This window comes from Tasmannia lanceolata, unplaced genomic scaffold (genome assembly GCF_043159265.1).
Source record: "Tasmannia lanceolata isolate RefF3 unplaced genomic scaffold, GAP_Taslan_0.1 ptg000008l, whole genome shotgun sequence".
Classification (NCBI taxonomy): domain Eukaryota; kingdom Viridiplantae; phylum Streptophyta; class Magnoliopsida; order Canellales; family Winteraceae; genus Tasmannia; species Tasmannia lanceolata.
The window spans coordinates 64,798,456-64,822,133 of NW_027518685.1; the positions used below are offsets into that span (position 1 = coordinate 64,798,456).

The following is a 23,678-nucleotide window of genomic DNA, read 5'->3' on the forward strand; positions in this document are numbered from 1 at the left end:
TGACGTGGTGATCCCCTGCCGCCCCGCGCGCTAGGAAAAAAATCAGCCCCCACACATCTTCCGGCCAATTTTTCGGCGGGATCATTTTTCTACAATGAGCTCAAACTCCTCCTAGTTGTTTGTTATCTCTGATTAGCCTCTTTGACACCATCTTCTTCTTCTTTTACTTCATCTAAACCCTATTTCTACCCTCAACCTTCGCCAAATCCGATCTTTTCTAACTCCATCAAAACTTCATCAGATCTGTCTCTTTCATCACCATCTCAGCTCCAAACCTACCTCAACATCTTAATTGCAGAGAGGGAGATCCAAGATCCGAGAGAAATTAAGAGCTTAATAAAGAGAAAGAGATCGGAAACCTTAATTGGAAGGTGATTTCATCTATAGTGAAGGTATTTCTTTTATTTTTTAATTTGATGCTTAATTGAATGAAATAGAGGATAATCTCCTTAGTCTCTTTCGGATCCACTCAATTTGGAGCTTAATGGCATGGATTAAAGGATAATCTTTCGATCTACTTGTTTTGATGCTAAATTGTATCGATCAGTCGATTATCTTCCTTTTCCTTTCAGAATTACTTGTTTTGATGCTTAATTGTATAGATCAGTGGGTAATATCCTCTAATTTCGCTTGGATCCGTTTGATTTAGTACTTGGCAATGTAAATCAGTAGGTTTTTTTTTATATACTTGTTTTGGTAAAAGTCAGGAGAAGAATTTCACTTTATAATAAATTTGTGAATTTAAAGAAATTGATAATTCTCGAATTGTTTTTTTTCCGTTTGAGTGATGATAAAATCTCTTGATCTTCACAATTTATTATCCTGAACCTAATATATGATGATGTTGTGATTTTTGTCTTGAATTTCTTGCTAAATTTTATGATTTCGATGTTTGATCATGCGGATTCTCTCAAGTTGAGGATATTTTAAGAAAATGAGACAATAATTAGTTAATTACATATTTTTATGTTTGATTCATATTTTTACGGGTGCAAATGGTAATAAGGCATGTTCATTGCTTGTGTGGTTTGCTATAGATAGTCATCATCTTGATGCGGATTGCTTGTTAAGTTGAATGGAGATTTATTCCTGTGAATCAATCTGATGATGGTTGATATTTTTAAGTTGTTAGAAAGTGAACACATAAGAAATGTATACTCATGAAGTTGATTTCAGTTTCTTTTCATGCTTAAATGGTTCTGTTTGCTAATAGGTTAAAGGATATTCCAAGTTTGCAAGTGAACTTGTTTTGATTGATATTTATGAAAGTTTTATGCTTATTAAGTGAAATTTAGGTTTAATGCTTGATAAGTTTTCATTTCTTTTATGTCACTGATGAGTATTAGTTTTGCTCTTACCTTATGAAGTAACTCAAGACTTGCTATCTCAAATGATCTCGATGGCAAGATTTTCTCTTAGGCAGAATATATTATAGGAATGATGTTGTTTGAGTTAAGGAAACTTGAATAATACATAGGTGATATATGGTTCTCAATTCCTAATTGAATATTATGTTAGCAAGGTTTGTTTTACATGATTATAGTTGACCCATTCAACTAGATTCTTGGTAGAGCTTTATCAAAAGCATAATGACTTGAGGGGAATTAATGTTGACATTACTCAACCCTTATTATTTGATTTTATGTCGTTATACCTACCCACCCAGTTTGGTGTTTCTATAAAAGTATCCGAGGACTTATATTGATTAGGCAGATTGTATTTGTAACAAAATTTTCTTTTGGAATGGAGTCCCTAGCAAATCCCGTAGATTTCCAATCCGTATAGTGCACCATATTTCTATAAGTACTGTATGGCTTACACTAGAAGATGTCCAAACCGCCCGTTTGATGGGCAACAACGAAAGTAGATTGTGGCCCATAGGATGATCTAAACCATCCATTTTGGAATTGGATTTCCAGGTAGCAGCAGAGACAAAAAAAATTCATAAGTTTCCTTCATATTCATGGCTAAATGAAAAATAACCCATTAGAGAGGGAGTTGGAAAGAAAGCATGTATTAGAAAAAAAACATAAAAATATTTTAAAACGAAAAATCATGGCATGTTGAGAGACAAGGGGAGAGAAGGGCGTGTTTAGAAGCTCGAATCGGAGTAGATGAGAGGGGATGAGAGCCCAAAGAGAAGATGGTGACGTGTGCAGTGTGCTATTGACAAAAATTAATGCTGAGACAGGGATTGTGTGATAATGAATAACTGAAAATGGAAGCTTGTAATTATAAAAAAGAGGCCAATGAAGGCTGGAGTATTTTCTAGCGGCTCTTCTACCGCTTGTCCTTAGCATTCCTCTTCTAACTACTACTTGTCGCCATGAAAGATGGACAGCTAAACCCTACACAGAAGCAACAATACACATTCAACGACAAAAATACACATTATTTGATGTTATACTTCATCCAAAGCTTGTTTTCACGAATGGATGGTTCGGAGCTTTAGGATCATCCTATCGAGATGATCTAGGGGTACAGTCTATTTACGTTATTGTCACGCCCCAAACCCTACCCTGGGCGTAGGACATGACAGCGCCGTACACCCGCAAGACAAGTCCCACAAATGTACAAGGCTACCAAGCAGATAACAGAAATAACCTGGCATTCATAATTAAAAATGTATATCAAATTCAATCTAAGCGGACCCATCAGAGTCAAATCAAATCTCATATCTCCCCAAGAGTCAAACAAATAAATAATATTGTCTTTAGATTTTATTCAAGTACTCACTTTCTAATGAACTGAAAACAAATAAATTAAATTAGTCTTCTGAGCCAAAATCCAAATCCCAGCTAAGCGTCATGTTCCTCGTTAACCTCACGAGGGCCAAGACCTGAAAAATGTTAAATAACCACAGTCAGCTGAAAAGCTCCGTACATAATAAAGCACTACTCTAAGTACAGTCTAACATGACATGATTCAATAGGGTCAGATAGTCAAAGTCAAAGCTGAGTTCAAAGGTCTTAGCTGATTCATTAGGCACAAACAGTTGTAAGTGCATGTCAAATATGGTTCTGAATTAAAGGTACAATAAAGCAAATTCAAAGTCTAAGTTCGGATCAAAGTCAGAGATTTCAGAGTTCATGTACAGAGGGTTCAAAGTTCAAATACACTTCGGAATCATCGGCATGGTTCAGAAGACATGTTATTGCGTATACACCGACAGTCCACGGTGTTTGGAACCAGTTCCTGAAGTTCAGATACAAGTCGACAGGGCCAGCGTTTTATCCCACTGACGGGCGAAAAGTTCCAGTGTACTACCCCCACGGTGGGTCTAGAGTTGCCAAATGTTTTACCCCCATATGGCAGGGTCCAAAAATCATCCAAGCCTCCACATAAGTGTTCAAAAGTGTCCAAGGTTCAAATTCAAGTAGTTCTAAGTATTTAGAATTCGAACTGATATTCAATGGTTCAGAGTTCAGAACAGATATTCATAACAGTTATTTTTAAGGTTCAGAATAATAGTGATAAAACACTAGATGGGCCAAACAGAAACAGACATATTAGACCAAGGCTAGTTCAAAAGTTCAAAGGTATCAATACAGATTTCTAAAGTCAATACTGATTCAAAAGGAAAATAGGGTTTATAATACCCAAAGTAGTACGTTATTATGTACCTCAAAGATGTCAAATTCCTTTCTTATATTCTTATTACAATTTGATATCTTGATCTGAACAGAGCATAAGTAACAAATAAGGGCCCAAAAAGGTAACTCAAAAGCCAAAAAGTCGAAGTTCAAATTCAAAGTCCAAATTCATGTCGTCCCAGTCGACTGGCCCTTAACTACTGTTTCAATCTCAAAATGCCGCTTTGGCGCTCCAGTCGACTGCCCAAAACTACTGTTTCAAAAACACTGCAAAATTTTGAGGTGCCAGTCGACTGGATCGGACCAATCGACTACCCCTCTATTACTGTTTCGGTTTAAATGCAGTTTTTACACGAGCCAGTCGACTGTCCCGGTAAAATCCGAATTTTCACAATTTTTTTAACACACCAAATCTTTTTTGTTTGGGGTTCAAATTGCGCGAGGTCAGATCCGATGGACTCATATCGACGAGAGGAATCCATTAAATCTGATTTCACGCTCTGAATTCATATGTACAATTTTAAGAAAAATCATCAAAAATTCTACGTCGAATCTCCAAAGTTCTAATTTCTGAATTTATATTCATATTAATCGATTTCGAGTTCCTTGGGATCATAGGTCAATAGTAGATCCAAGAAAACTCAAAACCAATCCGGAGATTCTTAATTCTAATCCATATGAATCACAAATCTTATTTCTTTTTCTAATCAAACCCTTGTTTTAGGGTTTCAAATATCCAAATTGATATTAGTTCATAAATCTTACCTTGGTTCGCGGCTTCGATTTCAAAATCGCGATCTCCTTGGTATTCTTCTTCTCTTTCTTTGATTTCTCTTTCTAGGGCTGCACAACCGTTTAGGGTTTGTTTAGCCACAAGTTAATCTATTTATACGCTTTATTAGAAAGCCCTAATCAGAGTCAAATATGAATGGACAAAAACGCCCCTCTTTATCAAGTGGGGACGAAAATTTTTAATGGGGGTATTTTTGGGTATTTACAGATATAGACTAACAAATGAACGGCTTAGCTCCTATAAAGTGGGGCCACTGTACTTTCTGAAAAAAAAAAAAAAAAAAACACTGGACTTCACGTTCACAAACCATATAAAGGGAAATGATAATTCCCCCACCCCATGCCCGGTTAAGAACGTTAAAGGGGGTGAATTTATCCTCAAGAAAAAAAAAATTCTTATATTTTGTACCTTTTTACAAAGAAAAAAAGAGAAATTGATCCTTTAACAAAAAGATAATTTGGACCAACCCTATTCAATTTTCAGTTAGAAAGGGACCTTTAATTTATGATAATACCTCTCTAAATCAACCATAATTATAGCATTTCCCTCTAAATTGTGTAGAATGAAATTTCCTCAATAAAATATTTTCCTTTGGAAATGGTTTTCTTGCAATCCAAACTGGGCCTAAGGTTTTTTTTTTTTTTTTGATGAGTAAGCTGAGGTTAGGCAGGACCCCCACCAGATTTCACTGATGAAATAGAATTACAGAGAATTAAGGGGGCTCAAAGGCCAATAGGAAGGGAACAAACTCCCAACAAAGCAACAACAAAAACAATGCTAAAGAAACCATGGAAACATTACAATCTAGCATAAAAGGTGCCTTCCCTATCTGAATTTAGGCATGAAAGCAGATTTGGGGAGCAAAGAGGGGGAGGAATCTGATCTCCCTTCCACATCCACGATCTCTTGGGCAAAATATCAGCTGGAGCTTTTGCTTCTCTCCAAATGTGGGATATTTTCCAAGATTCAAAGACATTGAGATCATCTCTAATCTGGAAAATAAGGTCCAATTTTTTCCAAGGAGGTTTAGTCTTACCCTTGATCACATCTACAGCAAAACTAGAGACAGATTCTATCTAGTCTTTTGACATCCAAACTGATAGCCTGTGCAATGCCTTTTTGAATAGCCATTAACTCCAACTCATAAATCTCATTCTTCTCAGAGTTTATAGATTACATGGAGATTAGCATGCCTTGATCATCTCTAATGAGCCCGCCCAATCCTACTCCATCAGTGTCGAGGGAAGCATCCGAGTTGAGCTTAAACTCATTTTGGGTTGGGGGGATCCCGGAGCAGAATTTGGGAGTTGTGTGAAGAGCAATAAATTTATAGCCCAGGTTCTTGGCAATGCTACTATTTTCCGGATTGTCTTCATCTTGGATCTGCAACCAATTTATTCTGATCTTTACTTCTTGCAGAATCAGCTTCAGGACAGCATTTTTATGAAGTTTTTTTGCATTCAAAATGTCTACTGTTTCTTCCTTTCCAAATTCTGAAAATTGCAGAAGCAAAAGCAACTCTCAGCCCAATAGTAGCTTGCCCCTTTCCTGTCCTTTTTAAACGGATCCATTCTTCTTCCTTATCCAAATTGCTTTGGGAGTTTCTTTTGATGTTGAATTTACGTAAGATAACTTCCCAAATCCATTTTGAATAACCACATTTGAAAAGCAAGTGATCCACGAATTCTGAATCAGAATCGCAGAGATTGCATCTAGTGTCAATTTGAGGGAGATAGTTCTGTAGTCTATCTTTAGTAAGCAACTTATTTTGGAGAGCTTTCCACACAGTCATTGCATGCTTTGGGACGTGTCCCTTGAACCAAACCGTTTTGGTCCAGGGAGCTTGAGGGTCGTGCATTCGGAAGAGGTCAGAAGCACTTTTGGTAGAGAAACAACCATCGACAGTGGGCTTCCAAATGGCAATGTTCTTGTTTTCTTTGGTGAAGATACCTTTGTAAAGCAACTTTTTTTTCCTCACGCAGAGAAATTTTGTCCAGCATTGGGTGCCAACAACCATCCTTTCTGATTTCATGCAATTTTTTGACTTCTGCAAGGGAGGGGTCTGTAGTTGCCTTTGAAATTTGATGGGATATTCTTCCACCCGGGTGCCAAGGATGCAACCAGAAGTCAATTTCTTCTTCCTTTCCAACAGCATAACAAACATGATTAGCTGCCTTGTCTCAAGCTTGAATGATGCTTCGTAGGCCCCATGATGGCCTGGAAGGCATTTTGATGGTCCAGATAGACTGGTTTTTGATATATTTGGCTGCAAGCCATTGATTCCAAAGGGAGTTGCCTTCATGAAGAGTATTCCATAACAATTTAATTTGTAAGGCAGAGTTGATGTGCTCGATTTTTCTCAAACCCAGCCCTCCTTCAGATTTTGGGCGACATATATCAGACCAGGAAATCATGTGAATTTTCTTCTTTTGTTCAGCTCCATTCCAAATGAAGTCTCTCATTAATTTCTCAGCTTCTTCCAGGATCGCTTTGGGGATCTTAAAAGCAGATGACCAGTACACATTGAAAGAGTAGAGAACAGATTTTACCAATTCTACCCTACCAGCTTTGGATAAAAATCGATTGGACCAACCCTGAATTCTTTTTCTGATCTTTTCAATGATAGGCATGCAATCTGCAGTAGTTAATCTTCCAGAGAAGAGGGGCAGACCCAAGTATTTGATAGGGAGTGTACCTTCAGGAATTCCAAATTTCTGCAATATTCTATGCTTATCTGTTGGCGACTCCGGAAAAGAAAATCTCACTCTTGTGAAGATTAGCTTGAAGACCAGTGCATCTCTCAAATTTCTGGAGGCAGTCCATTATCCCTTTAGATGAGATGTTGTCAGCTGAAGAAAAAATCATGAGATCGTCAGCAAAAGGCAGATGGGAAATGGAGATCTCACCTTTAGAGAATGCAGGGGTGATATTTTTGAGATTGATAGCTTCCTCAATGAGTCTGGAGAGGATCTCCATTACTAGACAGAAGAGGAGGGGGGACAGGGGATCTCCTTGTCGTAGGCCATTTTTCGAATTGAAATGGCCTTTGGGGGTTCCATTGATGAGCACAGAGAAGGAAGGAGTATTAATGCATTCAGAAATCGAGGAACACCATGTCTGGTTGAACCCTTGCAGGATCATGAAAGAAATCAAATTTTCTCGATTGACATTGTTGAAAGCTTTTGCCAGATCAATTTTTAGACACATAATAGGTTCTCAAGATGGGTGGTGGAAATTATGCAGCAGATCATGAGTTAGGAAAATGTTTTTCTCGATGTGTCTTCCCTGAATGAAAGCTGATTGAGAAGTGCTAACAAGCTTTACTATCACCAATTTGAGTCTGGAGGCAAGAATCTTGGTAATGCTCTTATACACAAAATTACATAAGGAGATTGGCATGAACTTGGAAGGGGAGGTTGCATCAATACCTTTAGGAATCAAAGCGACAAAAGTAGCATTTATTTCTTTTAGCAATGTTTTTTTGATAAAGAAATTTTGAACAGCATCTATGAAGTCAGGGCCCACCAAATACCAGAATTTATGGAAGAACATTTCATTAAAACCGTCAGGACCAGGAGCTTTGTCTCCCTTCATACTGAAAACAGCTTGCTTGATTTCGTCAACAGAAACAGGGCGAAAACTGGGCCTAAGGTTGCCCTCTCTCGAAGTAGAGAAGTTATATGATAAAAGGGGGTGATCCCATTCTTGATATTTGATCCAACAGCAGCTCACTTTTTGAGAAGCTGCTGTTGGATCAGGATCAAATACCAAGGGTGGTACTTCCATCCTACCATCTTTACATGTGTGAGCTGCTGTTGGATCAAATATCAAGGGTGGTACTTCCATCCTACCATCTTTACGTGTTTGTACACCCTTTTCATCATATAATTTCTCCTAGGAGTATTCTTCTCTCAATGGGACTCCTCTCTACTAAAGAAATTATCAAACTCACCAAATTTTTGTAGGTAAAAAAAAACTAGTCATTTACTCATATTCTTTTTTTTATTCCTTCTCTGGCTCTCAAATTTTATGATCCATTTGCATAATTTATAGGGTTTACAAGGTGTTTTGGTTGGTTTTGGGCTGCTACTCGTCTACTAGAAGTGTTGCATATTTGATTCAAATTACAAGTGACTGAACAATCTTAGCCATTTGCCAATGACCCAAAAATAGATAATTAAAAAAACAATAGGTAAAATATGAGTGACATCCGCACTAGTTGAATGGTTAAGAATGCCTATTTCCTGCAATTCTTAAGCGTGGGCAAAAAGATAGAGCAGATGGACTATAGATATCTCTCACTCTCTAGTTGTTATTTTTTAAAGATAATTTGCATTCATAATATAAAAATCACAAACATAAGAAGAGTATATCCTCATTCTTTATTTATACATTACTAGACTGAAAAGAACACACTCAAGCAAGCCACAAATCTTAAGAAACACACAAAAAAGCAAGCGATCAACATCCTAAACCAAGCAACAAACCCCACAAATCTGCTAAATACTCCTAGAACAGTTCTTCCCAACATACTCAAATCTTTGTAGCGAATGGATCCTACCAGCACTTGCCAAACATCCCTTCTACATGTCGAAGAACATGAGATTCTCCACCCCTTCATGGTAGAGGCACCCCCTGTAGGCAGCAATAACAGCATAGTAGACAGGAGGAACCAATGAAACTGGCTTGCTGCAGTGGGAAAATGAGTAACAGAGGTTGTATACGAGCCTTTGCATCTCGTCCGAAGAAAACCCATGCTCGTCCCAGAGGGCGCGATAGTGATTTGGCTCGCTCATGCCAAGGATCCCATTATGGGTGCAAAAATCAAAACCGATTTTTGTGTCGATAACTGTCCCCACAGGGATGTTATCTCTGTTTCCACCGTGGCTCTCATCTTTGGGGTAAGCCCTCATCAGATGTGGCTTCTGTACCCCCACGACTGTGATGGTTGGGGAGTACCCATTTGACTTGATAGCTTTCTTAAGATCATCCAGCTCTTCACTCAGAACCTTGTCGCTCTCACTAATCCCATTGCGAAAGAAAATAATCTTCCCTGGCTTGATCTTGTTCATGCGAGCATAGGCTTGTATAAGCTCCAAACACATCTCACCAAGCTTCTGTATCTTCTCAGTGCAATGGGGCTGTGCGCAGATCCTAGCAGCATATTGGTTTACGGCGGGCCAGTTCATGCTGGCCGCAACAGAGGCAATTGATGGGCTTGAAGTGTTAAAACCACTAGGGTGGTTGACATTGGCACCAATGAAGATAACATGGCGATCATCATCGAGATGAGGGAGGTGATTAAAGAGCCCGATGGGGCTGCCCCCAACCTTGGAACTGATCTTGAGGGCGAGGTCAGTGAGGTATTGGTATTTGTGCTGGTTTGCGAGGTAGCTCACACAGCACTGGGTTTTGATTCCAATCTCTGTCTCACAAATTCGCTTGATAATCTTGTACCCATTGTGGTGCTCTGCCATCACACAGATAAGAATCTGCAATCGTCTCTCCGCACGCTTATGAACATAGGTAAGGAGTCCATTGAGTTTATCGTAGTTGGAAAGCATGTCCATATTTGATGGATGGTAAAACAGGGGAGTCTCTACCATCTGGATACCGAGTTTGTTGCACCTTTGGGCAAGATATTTAGGAAATGATCGAAAAATCGGTTTGTGCCTCCTATATTTGGGATTTTGGCTGAAGTCGAGGACTGCCCATCGCTCGATTTTCTTTCCATTCAGAACTTTGTTATTAAGGAGGTTCCATTGGCCATCTCCTTGACGAGGTTTCAAATTAGGTTGTTTGAGAACCCGGGCGGTCATTTCTGACATCTCCTTGCTCACAGCAATACCAAAACGTTCAGAAATCTCTCGCCTATTTAAAAATTTTAGGAGAGCAAGAAAATTGTTAGGTAAATGAAAATTAAGAACTATTTGTATAACAAGTGAGATTCATGAATTGCAGGTTACAGAAACGGTTAGAAGATAGAGAAGGTGTACTCAATGATATTTGGCGTATAGAATATAAGATCATATATAAGCCAATATCATTCCTTACGAGAAAGAACCAAATAATGACAAAAGGAAAAAATTCAAATATTATGTCCATACCCACGCGGTCCATCACTTGCAGTAACCACATCCATTCCTTGTAGTATCTCCCGCAGGATTGATGGTTGAATCCCTTCATAGAGCTTTCTGAGCTCTAGAGAATTTACTGGCTTTATAGTAAAAGCATAAGTATGAGGACTGATATCCTCTCCTTTGGACACTGTCACTTTGAATCTACCAGTTGGTAGTTCTACCGCACTGTGGATGTTCTTCTTGCCATCATAGTCTATGGCTGAACTTGGAAACTGTGTTGGGTATTCAGAAAATAACTTGTTCGCTATCATAAGCGCATCCGATTTGGAAACATTAGTATTGGGTCTGAACGGTTCCTCAAGTTTGATGTGAATATCATAGTGACGGATGATCATTTCAGGGTTGAACTTGATCTCTGTTGATTAGATAGATAAATCAGCTAATCTTGTAAACTCATGAATCAAAATTCGAAAACTAGAAGAATGAAAGAAAAGTAGAAATTAAATACTTTTCTAATGTAGATTTCTATGTTGCTAATAAATATCTTACTCAAGTAAATTTCATTAACAGCGTATGAATATAAATTTCTTCATAGTTAGTAACTATAAAAACTTAATCCTGAAGTCAAGTGTGGTTTTCCTGCAACTATAACATTTACTTATGATATTTCTACTCATAACGTAAATAGGTTATGCCCAAAAAAATCATTTATACGGGATGATCCCAACCCTCCGATCTATAGAGGAACCGCATATTATGGAAACCTCTATAGATCGGACAGCTATGATCTTCCTATAGAAATGATTTTTGGGGAACAACCTATTTACGTTGTGTTCCATAACATGGACAGTTTGGATCATCCTGTGATGTGGTCCGTACAGTAGTTTTTGAAAAATACGGGATTATATGGGCTTACACCATATAAAATCTCCTAATTTTAAATGATTGAAGAGATGAAGATTACCAGATGGGCCTGAAGCACCGATGGTTTTGTACTGAGTATTTGATCCGCGGCCACCACCATGGCCGGAAAAACTTGAAATGTCACCGGAATTTGGGTTGGAATGCCCACAACCCACCTTGAAAGGGCTACCTCGGCCAAAATTCCTCTGTGGGTTTTCTACAGTAGCTCTTCCTCTCTCTCTTAAGCCCTTGGCTAGTGCTCGACCAGAATGATATTCCATCACCACTACTTGTGCTACTAAACAGAGAGAGGGTGAGTAATAAAGGAAATAAGAAGGGGAGCTTTTACAGTAAAATAGAGAGGGAGAGACAGTGTCTGAGAGTGCAATGACTGAAATGCCGTTTTGCTTAGCCTCCAAGTTTCTACACAGTATTCAAATCAAGTGTATAAACTATCCAGTATAGATTAGTAGAGATTTAAAATGGGGTAATTAAGACCGTATAGTCCAGTATTTCTTTCTTTTTTTCAAAAAGTACTGTACGGCCCACACCATAGGATGATCCAAACCGCCCATTTGATGGGCTCCAATGTGAATAGGTTGTGCCCAAAAAATTGTTTCCATAGTATGATCGTAGCCCTCCGATCTATAGTTGAACTGCATATTATGGAAACCTCCATAGATTGGGGGAAGCCCGTATAGTCCAGTATTTTGTCAAAACATACTGTACGGCCCACACCATAGAATGATCCAAACCATCCATTTGATGGGCTCCAATGTGAACAGGTTGTGCCCAAAAAAAATGTTTCTATAGTATGATCGTAGCCCTCCGATCTATAGATGAACTACATATTGTAGAAACCTCCATAGATTGGGGTAAGCCCGTATAGTCCGGTGTTTTTTCAAAACATACTATACGGCCCACACCTTAGGATGATCAAACCGTCCATTTGATGGGCTACAATGTAAATAGGTTGTGCCCAAAAAAATCATTTCCATAGTATGATCCTAGCCCTCCGATCTATAGATGAACAGCATATTGTGGAAACCTCCATAGATTGGAAGGTTGGGGTCATCCTACGGAAATGATCTTTGAGCACAATCTATTTACATTGTGGCCCATTATGGACTAGTATTTTTTGAAAAATACTAGAATACATGGGCTTACACAGTATAAAATCTCAAATTACTAGACACCCTAATTCCCGTATATATGCTGAATTTTTCATGCAATAGAGACCGTTGATCCTCACTCATCTATGGAAAAGGAGTAGTCATTTAAATTAGTAGGAAGTTTCTAGAGCAATAAAGAGCAACGTAGTTAAGTAGCCTTTAGATTAATGGGAACTTTCTAGAGAAATAAAGGGCAAAGTAGTCATTTAAATTAGTTGGAAGACTCCAGAGAAAGAAGTTTGGCTTCAAAGTTTTTAATAGACCTGGCAAACGGGCGGGCCGGGCCGGATTTGACCCGGCCCGTACGGGTCCGGGTCAAACGGGCCGGGTCAAAGTGACCCGGAAAATTCTACGGGTCATTGACATTGGACCCGCACCCGGCCCGTACGGGCCGGGTCGACCCGCGAGTCACCCGGATGTTTGACGTATTTTTTAAGAGTTTTTTTTTATTTAGGGATTTGCTAGCCACCTTCTCCTGGGCTATTTTTCGGCTTGTAGCCCCTCCTTTGCTGCAAAGTGGGTGAAGTACGGTCTGGGCAAAGGTTGCTAGCAACAAAAGAATAAAGAGAAGTAATCATTAGGATTTTTGAAATATTCTCAGAATTTCTAAGTTTGAAATGAAAAATTACCGTAAAAAGGTCAAAAGTAAAAAAATTACATATAAAATATGACAATTACCGATAAAACTACGGAAAAAAGTAAAAAAACCGTCTTTTGCACTTTTTTACGGGCACCCGCGGGTCCACCCGACCCGGCCTACTTTTGACGGGCCGGGTGGACCCGCGGGTCAATTTCTAACGGGTCACCAACAGGTGACCCGGACCCGTAAATTTACGTGCGGGCCGGGTGGACCCGCGGGTCCGGGTCACTTTTTGCCTGGTCTAGTTTTTAATGATTACAGCGTGTTTGTGTCACCGGTGGGGACCACAAAGTGGGCCTGTTTCAAACCGCGTTCAGTTTCCATCCGTACACTTTGTTAGTGACACAGTGGTCGTTGCCTTCCATCGTCCTCTCGTTCTTTCTATCTTTTGCTTTTCTACCTCTTGTTCCGTCAAACCTAACCCGATCCAACCCAAGCCTCGGGTTGAGGATGGTAAATCCATCTAAAATAAATTAATAGGGTTGGTTTGAGTTATCTTTTCTTAGATAAATAAGTAAGAAATTTTAGGAATATTTTTCGTTTTTAACTTTTCTAAGAAATTCCTGTCTTAGTTGGATTGCAAGAAAATATGTCTGATGGAAAATTATTTCTATGAAAATTTTTTGTCATTAAGGAATTATGTCTGACTAATTTAGAGGGATAACATCATAAACCGAAGGTCCCTAACTAAAAAATTGAATAGGGTTGGTTTACCTTATCTTTTTTTTTTTGGGATTTGCTAGCGTCAATCACAGATGGTCTGTTGCATGTAGTCAGAGGAGCCACCTCATAAATGAAGACAAAAGTTGCTATAAAGTGAGCCTGTGTGGCTGGTCTGACATGCAACAGACCATCTGCGATGGATGCTAGCAAATCCCCTTTTTTATGTGTAAGAAATAAGAAATAAGAAATTTTTGATTTTTTTCCTCTCGTAACTTTTGTTTTGGGAATAAAGAATTAGGGTTTGGCTTCTAATCTTAGGAGAAGAAGAAGAGAGAATGTCAAAGGGAAAGTCAATTTTAGAACAGATAATATTGTTGCTTATTTCCTAGTTTTTTTTCCAAAAATATTGAAAGGGAAATCAAAAAATGCTAAAACGGATTACATGTGTTGGGGATAAATTTGCCATTTTAAAATTTTAAACGGAGAAAATTGAAGTTTGTGAGTGTTAGGGACCTTTTAGCAAATATTTTCTAAAAGTAAGACAATTCAGCTAATATGCTTTTCTTAAGGACTAATAAGCAATTATTTTGCCATGTAGGGACTAATCAGTAAAAATCCCTTAGAATTAAATCTATTTTACGAAAGCTAGTGGATTCGCCCTAAGGACTTCCCTCCAACACTGGCTTATGGGGTGTAAAAATAGCCACCCAATCGCAAGCTGACATGTGTCTACGGATAGGGAGGTAATACCACAACTAATATGCGGTAGCCCTAGAAACGGCCAGGACACACCCGGAGGATGGATCTGCACAGCAAGGAAGAGAAACACAACGACGAGAGGAAGAACCTCCGTGATACGAGCACTTAACATTTTCATCCGACCGACATCACCAACAAAAGGAGGGACTGGTTGGTGTCCTCAGATCACCAACCAAACCGTAGGAGGGATCAATCACGATCATTGGACCTCCACACCCATCATCGAGAGATTCTCAGCGTTCATCGGACCGTCATCGTTGTTCTAGGAGAGATCAACGGAGCCGTACAAACTCCACCTCAAGTCCCATTCAAACGGATGTACCCGACTGAGTCACGGACACAGTAAGACAGAAAGGATAGAGAGTAAAATTCTACAGTGAGAATCGGTACACTCGGCAGAAGCAAGATTGCGCCACAAATAAAAAAATTTGATGTCACCAACCGAACCAAGATCCTAGTTACTAGATTGATTCATGGTGATGAATTGAAATACACAAATAATGAAAACTTTACCAATCATAATTTGATCGACCAATACCGCCTATCTCTACTTGATCTACTCCCCACTAGGTGCTCGTCTGCTTCAGAAGTTGAAGTAGTGGATTCTTTCGTCACGTGGTTGAAGGAGGAAGAAGAGATATCCTTTACTAGGATCCAATCTTTGCACAATATTGAAATCCATCATGACTTCTTGTAGACACCCCATTTTGATCGAACCCTAAACCATCAGGTGTGAATAAAAATCTCTTAAATAAGTGAATTAGAGTATCAAAATTGTCCCTAGAGTAGCTTGGGATCCCAATAAGGTCCCTGCAAAATTTCAAAAAAATCGGACCAAAATTACCTAATAAGACGAGCCTAGTTAAGATTGTAGTGCGGAAAGGAGAGTGAATTAGCCATTTAATTAGCCAACCTGTACACTAGAATAGAAGGGGAGTGCATTATCCGGATCAAAAGGGCAACTTTGCTTAAGATCTAAGCTACTACGAAGAGGGGGGTGAGTAATCTTAGGAAAATGTTTCCTTAAAACATATTACATAGGACCACCCAATTTGCCAAAACATAAGACAAAACTTATTGAAAAAGGGTTGTCCAGTAAAGACCTAGGGGTCAAAAATTATGTGAAGCATCTATAAATAGAGGAGAGCCCTCCTCATAAATCTAAGGTTTTCTCTTGTCAAGGTGGAACTAATGATAGGTTGTCGCGAGGAAGAGTCTCATGACGAGTCCCAGAGCACCTGTTGTCTTTTTCTCAATCTCTCTCTTGGTTATGAAACTAAGGGAATTTCTTAAAAATGAACTTTACCCCAGAGGTGTAACAAAAGTCTGTCTTTACACGGCGTCCTGCCTTTTACGGCACAACCAAAAAACTCGTTTTCACACAGCGTTTCAACCAAGAAGTTAGCTGTGAGTAAAAAATAATCGTTTTTACCCAAAAACACTTTGTGTTCCGAAAACCATCGATATTAGGTTCATTGGAATATCCTCAGAACGAGGAATATAACGGATCTGACCGCGTGCGATTCGGAGTCCAAACAGAGGAGTTACGATCCGCCGAAACTCCCCGAAAATCCGTCAAAAGAGATGAAAAATCACATGTCAGTATCAGCTCCAATTTGAGTAAGAATAAATATAAAAAAAAAGGATTTGCTAGGGACCATCAGGCATTTCGTGGGCCATCCGTTGCAAGTGAGAGCAGCCACATAAGCTCACTTTTGAACAAAATTTTTCTTATTATCTAAGGCGGGACGCCTCTGGAAATGCCTTTTGCGATGGTCCCTAGCAAATCCTGTAGATGTCCAAACCGTATAGTCCACCATTTTTCTATAAGTATTGTATGGCTTGCACCAAAAGATGTCCAAACCGTCTGTTTGATGGGCAACAACGAAAGTAGATTGTGGTCCATAGGATGATCTAAACCATCCATTTTTAAATTGGATTTCCAGGTAGAAGCAGAGACAGAAAATATTCGCAAGTTTCCTTCATATTCATGGCTAAATAAAAAATAACCCATTAGAGAGGGAGTTGGAAAGAGGGCATGTATGAGACAAAAAATATAAACATATTTTAAAACGAAAAATCATGGCATGTTGAGAGACAAGGGGAGAGAAGGGCATGTTTAGAAGCTCGAATCGGAGTAAATGAGAGGGGATTAGAGGCCAAAGAGAAGATGATGACGTGTGTAGTATGCTATAGACAAAAATTAATGCTGGGAAAGAGATTGTGTGTGACGATGAATAACTGAAAATGGGCGCATGTAATTATAAAAAAGAGGCTAACCCCTGGACCAATAGAGGCTGGAGTATTTTCAAGCAGCTCTTCTACCTCTTGTCCTTAGCATTCCTCTTAAATAATTAAACCTCAAAGCATAATAATTGCTTCCTTCTTACATTGAAAATCTTTTTAGGATTGTCTCGTAGAGCAAGGCCTTCTCCAAAGATAATGGCCCAAAGGACCACAGCAATCGCATTAAATACGTCTAACATGTGTCCCGATAGGAGGGCGATCACACTGTGATTAATGAAATGCAAGCTTGCGTAGGTTGGGTCGATTAGGGTGGCCATGAGAGAGAGAGAGAGATGGAAGGAGCTGAGGTATTTTTAAACTAACTATTATCCTTCTTATGCGAAAAACGAGAAAATGATTTAGAAACAAACATGGCGGGGCTATCCCAAGTGTAAAAGATTTAAGAAGAAAAACAGCCTGGTTTCTGCAAATATAAAATTGAGGAATGCTAAACTCAGGGGCGCTCTTGCAAAAAGGAGGCGAAAGGGCGCCCCCGTTGGCTACACATCACCATCCTGCATTAATAATGGCTGAAAAGTCAAACAGGTTGTTGATGTTCTGCCAATTGTGGTGCCCTTTCACCTTCTTTTTAAAAGGGCGATGTTCAATCTATCAATCCTCATCAAAGTATGGTTGTGATGATGACATTATATTTGAGGAATGCTAGGGACAAGCGGTAGAAGAGCCGCTTGAAACCACTTGGGTTCTAATTGGCCCACCTGTTTCTCATTTACAAATCCTCACTTGTTCTCTTTATGGGATTCTCTAGTTGTCCTTCTTTAATTATAGTATGATGATCTTTCTCCTCCCCCCCCCCCCCCCCCCCCCCCCCCCCCAACCCCACACTACACATTCGCCCCCCTTATAACATGCAGTGGGCAACTTTAACACTTTTTGACATCAAATCATGTTAAAAGCGGGGCGAATGCGTACTCCAGGGGGTGAAAATATCATCGCCCTTTTTTTATTCGTTTTAACTCTCTCTCTCTCTCAACAACAACTAAGCACTCGTAATGGCTAAATGAAACCGTCCACCACCAAGTTTGCATTAGTAGCCTCTCTCTTCCCTGTGATTGTTTTCATAGTAGAGTCCTCTATCTACACACAAAACCATCACTGAGACCATCGAGGCTCTGCTTTAGGGTCTTAAGGATCGTGACAAGGACTTCAGAAAGGGGATTCATGGAAATTGAAAGAAAAAGAGGTTTAGGAGAAAATATGTAGACAGATCGAAATCAACCTTTTTTTTAGAGAGGAATAGAAAACAAATAAAAAGGGATTGGAAACATGGCCCTGCCTATAGTTAACTATAGCTATAGCTCCAGATTCGGGATCCGAAGAACGAGGTTACTGTTAGCTTTCCCTGATTGATCGGAACTTTGAGCAGGTCTTCTGTCTGTTCGTTACTATTAGTCACTACCGATTTGTATGTTCATTTTGACGCCCCTGTTCATTTGGGTGCCTCTATTCAAGATGCCTTACCCTTGACGGGATCAACAAACAATTTCATTGCCTTTGTTTATGGGGATGCTGAGGCTGGGGATGGGAAACCATGTAACAATTACTGAATATTTCTTACTGAAAAAGAACAGAAATGCAGAGTTTATTCGGTGAAAAAGAACAGAGCTCAAGGCTTACATTTTATAGAATAAGATAAGAAACTAATTTCCTAAATAGAAGCAACAATCCCTAAGAATAGCAACAATCTGCCACCTGTCTACCAGATTTATTTGGATAAGATCATCAGTGATTTGATCCTTATTCTTTGCACATGACTTGCTTCTCTTTCTTCATATCAGCAACACAAATCTCAACCGTTCTCCTTAATAGCAGCAAAAGGTTGGTGATGTATCTCAACACTTCCCCTCATCACCAACTTCCTATCCTCCACTCCCATCATATCTCTAAATCTTGAAAATTTGTTCCAGCAGAGCGCTTTGGTCAGTACATCTGCTATTTGACCTTCTATTCGAACTGACACCAACCTGATTTCCCCCTTTAGGACTTTCTCCCTTATGAAATGATGTTGCACCTCAACATGTTTTGTTCTAGCGTGAAACACAGGATTTTCTGCGAGCTTAATTGCACTTTCACTGTCACAATATAAGTCTACTGTGTAGTCCACTGGTTGATAGAGTTCTTTAAACAATCTTACTATCCACGTGCTTTCTTGTGCTGCTATCGCTGCAACTCGATACTCAGCTTCTGTGGTTGATAAAGACACGGTGGGTTGCCTTTTGCTGCACCATGATATCACTCCTGATCCAAGGCTAAAAAGATAACCAGTTGTAGACCTTCTTGTAGACTGATCTCCTGCATAATCAGCATCACAGAATCCATTGATTTTGCACTCTCCTCCTCTCTTGTACATTATACCAAAGCCAATGGTGCCTTGTATATACTATAGTATTCGTCGGGCAGCTTCAAGATGAGGCTTCTTTGGAACTTGCATGAATCTGCTTACTACACTAACTGCCTGAGCAATATCAGGCCTAGTTAGTGTTAAATAAATCAAACTTTCAATCAGTTGCCTGTACCTTGTAGAATCCTTGATGTCTCCTTCTTCATCTATGCGAAGTTTAGCATTGACTTCCATAGGAGTTGCACTACTGTTACTTTCAGACATTCCAAACTTCATAAGTAAATCTTTTGCATATTTTTGTTGACACAGAAATATCCCCTCCTCACTTTGCTCAACCTCAAGTCCAAAGAAATGATGTAGCTCTCCTAGTCTTTTCATATGAAATCGCACTCCAAGATTGCTCTGAACTCTGGCTATTTCTTCATCATCATCACCTGTTACAATTAAGTCATCAACATATACTAGAATAACAGAGACCAACCCATTTGAGAGTTTTACAAATAAGCTAGAGTCTGCAGAGGTCATCGAGTATCCAATAGCTTGAAGAAATTCTGCAATTTTTCCAAACCAAGCTCTTAGAGCTTGTTTCAACCCGTAGAGTGCTTTTCGTAGCTTGCATACATATTGTGGACATGTCATGCTTTCAAATCCTTTAGGCTGTTCCATGAAGATTTCTCAATCAATTTCGCCATGTAAAAATGCATTTTTTACATCCATCTGCCATAGCTTCCATTCTGAACACTCGGCAAGAGCAATAAGGACTCGGACTGTTGTGATTTTAGCCACAGGGCTAAATGTTTCATCATAGTCGTACCCGTACTGTTGAGAGAAGCCTCGAGCCACAAGTCGTGCCTTGTACCTCTCTATATCACCATTAGCCTTTGTCTTGACTTTGTAGACCCATTTACATGAAATGGTTTTCGCCTTAGCTGGTAGTGGCACAAGATCCCACGTCTCATTCTGTTTTAAGGCCGCTATTTCTTCCTCCATTGCGTTCTTCCAATTGCTGTTATCTTGTGCCTCTTCAAACGAAGTTGGCTCCTTATCTTTCGTTGTTGCTGTAAACGCTGTTGCTGCATTCACATGTGCATACCTTGGATTTGGTTTAGGTATACGTTTAGACTTTCGTGGTCCTTCATCTTCATTGCTGCTGCCTCCATTGTTATCTTCACTTTCATAGGCACTTGTTCCAATACTAGGAAAACTACTTTGGGAGCAGCTTGGTTGGCTTGATCGGATCAACACTTCTTTGTCATGCTCGCTAATCTCTTCATGAACAGCTGCTGGTTCTATTGGAGCACCTGTTTCCTCCATCATTTCTACTTCAAGCTGCTTGTTTTCTGGTATAACAGTATGATCAGATGACCACCATGAAGACATTTCATCAAAAACCACATTCCTTGATACATGAGCTCGTCCTGTGTTAGGATCAATGCATCTCCAGCCCTTTCTTTCAGAATCATATCCTGTGAAAATGCATCTAGTAGCTTTCCTGTCAAACTTACTACGAAGATGATCAGGTATAAAAACATAGCAAACAGACCCAAAGACCCGAAAATGATTCACACTTGGTGTATGGTTAAACAGTTTCTCATACGGTGACATGAACCCAAGTCTTGGTTGTGGTAACCGATTTGTGATGTATGTGGCAGTGTTCATGCATTCTGCCCAAAATCTGGTTGGTACATTTTTGGAGTGCATCATACTCCTTGCTGCCTCGACAAGATGTCGATTCTTCCTCTCAGCCACCCTGTTTTGTTGGGGTGTGTTAGGACAGGTGAATTGCCTAGATATTCCATGTTTTAGTACATATGCTGAAAACTCAGTAGATGAGTATTCACCACCATTGTCTGACCTCAAGCATTTTAATTTATACTTGAGATTAGCTTCTAATTGATTATGGAACTCTACAAACTTTTCAAACACTTCTGATTTTTCTTCAATGAAATAGACCCAAACATACCTGGAAAAGTCATCGATGAAAGTTAACATGTATGACTTGCCTCCAACAGATTTTGTTTTGACTTTCCCAAGCACATCTGAATGTACTAGCTCCGGTGGTCTTTTTGCTTGAAACTTTGATTCAGCATATGGCAGTTGATGTGCTTTGCCATACTGACAGCCTGAGCATACTGTGTCTGAACGCACTTCTAACTCGGGGAGTCCTCGCACCAGCTTTCTTTGCATCATTACTTTGAGTTTAGTGAAGCCAACGTGAGCAAGCCTTGCATGCCATAGATCAGTTGTTTCATGCCTCCCTGTTTTGTTAATATAAGCTTCTTGTGCTGTCATGACATATACAGAATCAAACCTTCTTCCCTGCATATAAGGATTACCTGAAATATGCACATTTTCATAGACCTTCACATCTTCAGGTCCAAACACCACATATGCTCCTGATTTGGTCAATTGGGAGACTGACAATAGATTTTTCTTCATGTCCGGGACATGATACACATCTTTCAGAACAAAATCTTCTTCTCTTGATGTGAGAGTGCAAGCTACATTACCGACATGACCTATTGGGAGTTTGGCATTGTTTGCAGTGACCACAATTCTTTTTCCTTTGTAATCAGTTTTGCTTAAGAACTTTCTCTCATCACCCGTCATATGATTAGAGCAACCAGAGTCTACGATCCATTCTGAATTCTTGGGCTTGCTTGCTTCTGCTAGACTAATGTCAGCTTCTTCATCAATCACCGTAAATGCAACATCAGATTGATATTCAAGAAGTGTGAACTCTACCCATTCTTGATCTTCAGATATGTACATCCTTGGTTGATCTTCGATGATCGAGAAAAATGCTCCCCATTCCTCTTCACTGTCATCGTTAGAACCCGAAATATTTGAAACAGCAGCATTACCTTCCTCGGCCTTCTTCTTCGGTGACCAACAATCTCTGGCAAAATGCCCAACTTTACCACAATTGTAACAGGTTGATTTGGTTTTTGAATTGGAATATTGTTTCTCCAATTCCCGACCCTTTGAGGCTTCCCCTGCTTGATTACTTCCTTGGCTTTGCTTGTTCTTGTATTTGGATTTGTTCCCTCGTCCAGCGAAGAGAACTTCTTCATTATCTTTGACAGACATCCTCCCCATTTGCTTGGCCAAACTCTCCTGGCTTGTTAGAAGGCTTTCTAACTCAAGTAGAGACGGCTGAACAGGCCGCCCTTGAACAGCGGTCATGAAGGCACTGTACTCTTGCTTCAATCCACGGATAATGATCCTTCTTTGCCTTGCATCCGAGATTTTTGATTCCTCATCGAGTTGAGAAATCTCCTGACATATCATTTTAACTTTCATAAAGTATTCTGAAATAGTCAGGTTACCTTGATTTATCGATCCAATTTCGTTCTCCAGCATTTGTAATCGAGCTCCATTCTTTTTTGAAAACAGAGTAGCGAATGCATCACATGCCTCTTTGGGAGATTTTGCATCTCGGATGTGATCAAGAAGATCTTTCTGCATGGTAGCTTTGAGCACGAACAAGGCTTTTCCAGCCTTAATTTTCCACTTCTGAATCGCCTCAGGATCAGCGTTTGATGGAATTATATCGGCTCCATTCACGACTTCCCACAGATCTTGCCCTTGAAGATAGGACTCCAAGCAAGATTTCCAATCGTTGTAGTTGGTCTGAGTTAATTTCTCAACACCACTGACAGAATTAACAAGCTCCATAGTTGATGAGCTTCGACCAAACTATTTCTATTGCAGTAAGAAAAACGCTTCAGCAACCTGGCTCTGATACCAAATTGTAATAATTACTGAATATTTCTTACTAAAAAAGAACAGAAATGCAGAGTTTATTCGGTGAAAAAGAACAGATCTCAAGGCTTACATTTTATAGAATAAGATAAGAAACTAATTTCCTAAATAGAAGCAACAATCCCTAAGAATAGCAACAATCTGCCACCTGTCTACCAGATTTATTTGGATAAGATCATCAGTGATTTGATCCTTATTCTTTGCACATGACTTGCTTCTCTTTCTTCATATCAGCAACACAAATCTCAACCGTTCTCCTTAATAGCAGCAATAGGTTGGTGATGTATCTCAACAAACCAGACGGGGATTCGAGTGCTGATGTTTATCTGGGCACGGATGCCTCCTAAAGAGTAACGGAGGTGTGCGAAGGTAGGCTCAAGCTAAGATTCTGCTCGTGAGCGTAATGGTATAAGCCTGCCTGACTGTGAGACCGACTGGTCGAACAGAGACGAAAGTCAGCCATAGTGATCCAGGAGTCCCGTGTGGAAGGGCTCTCGCCCAACAGATCAAAGGTACGCCGGGGATAACAGGCTGATGACTCCCAAGAGCTCTTATCGACGAAGTCGTTTAGCACCTCGTTGTCGTCGCGGGAAAGGCCAACGTTGGGTTGGCCTATCCAGCCCCAACGTTGCGGGCCAACTCCCAACGGGGGTTCGAGTTCA

The 23,678-nt window shown here is 39.7% G+C and overlaps 2 protein-coding genes across 2 annotated transcripts; both read right to left on the minus strand.

Moving 5' to 3' along the window:
- Positions 1 to 8,745: 8,745 nt before the first annotated feature.
- LOC143885470 (protein argonaute 2-like) lies at positions 8,746 to 11,769 on the minus strand. Its single transcript, XM_077389668.1, has 3 exons — positions 11,431 to 11,769; positions 10,494 to 10,881; positions 8,746 to 10,257 (listed from the first exon to the last, which is right to left on the minus strand). The coding sequence occupies exons 1-3, from the start codon at positions 11,648 to 11,650 to the stop codon at positions 8,970 to 8,972; spliced, it is 1,896 nt and encodes a 631-aa protein (XP_077245783.1). The 5' UTR covers positions 11,651 to 11,769; the 3' UTR covers positions 8,746 to 8,969.
- A 9,983-nt stretch (positions 11,770 to 21,752) lies between these two features.
- LOC143883164 (uncharacterized) lies at positions 21,753 to 22,929 on the minus strand. The gene is made up of 2 exons (XM_077386517.1): positions 21,886 to 22,929; positions 21,753 to 21,770 (listed from the first exon to the last, which is right to left on the minus strand). Exons 1-2 carry the CDS (start codon positions 22,927 to 22,929, stop codon positions 21,753 to 21,755), a joined length of 1,062 nt encoding a protein of 353 aa, XP_077242632.1.
- Between the last annotated feature and the right edge of the window lie 749 nt (positions 22,930 to 23,678).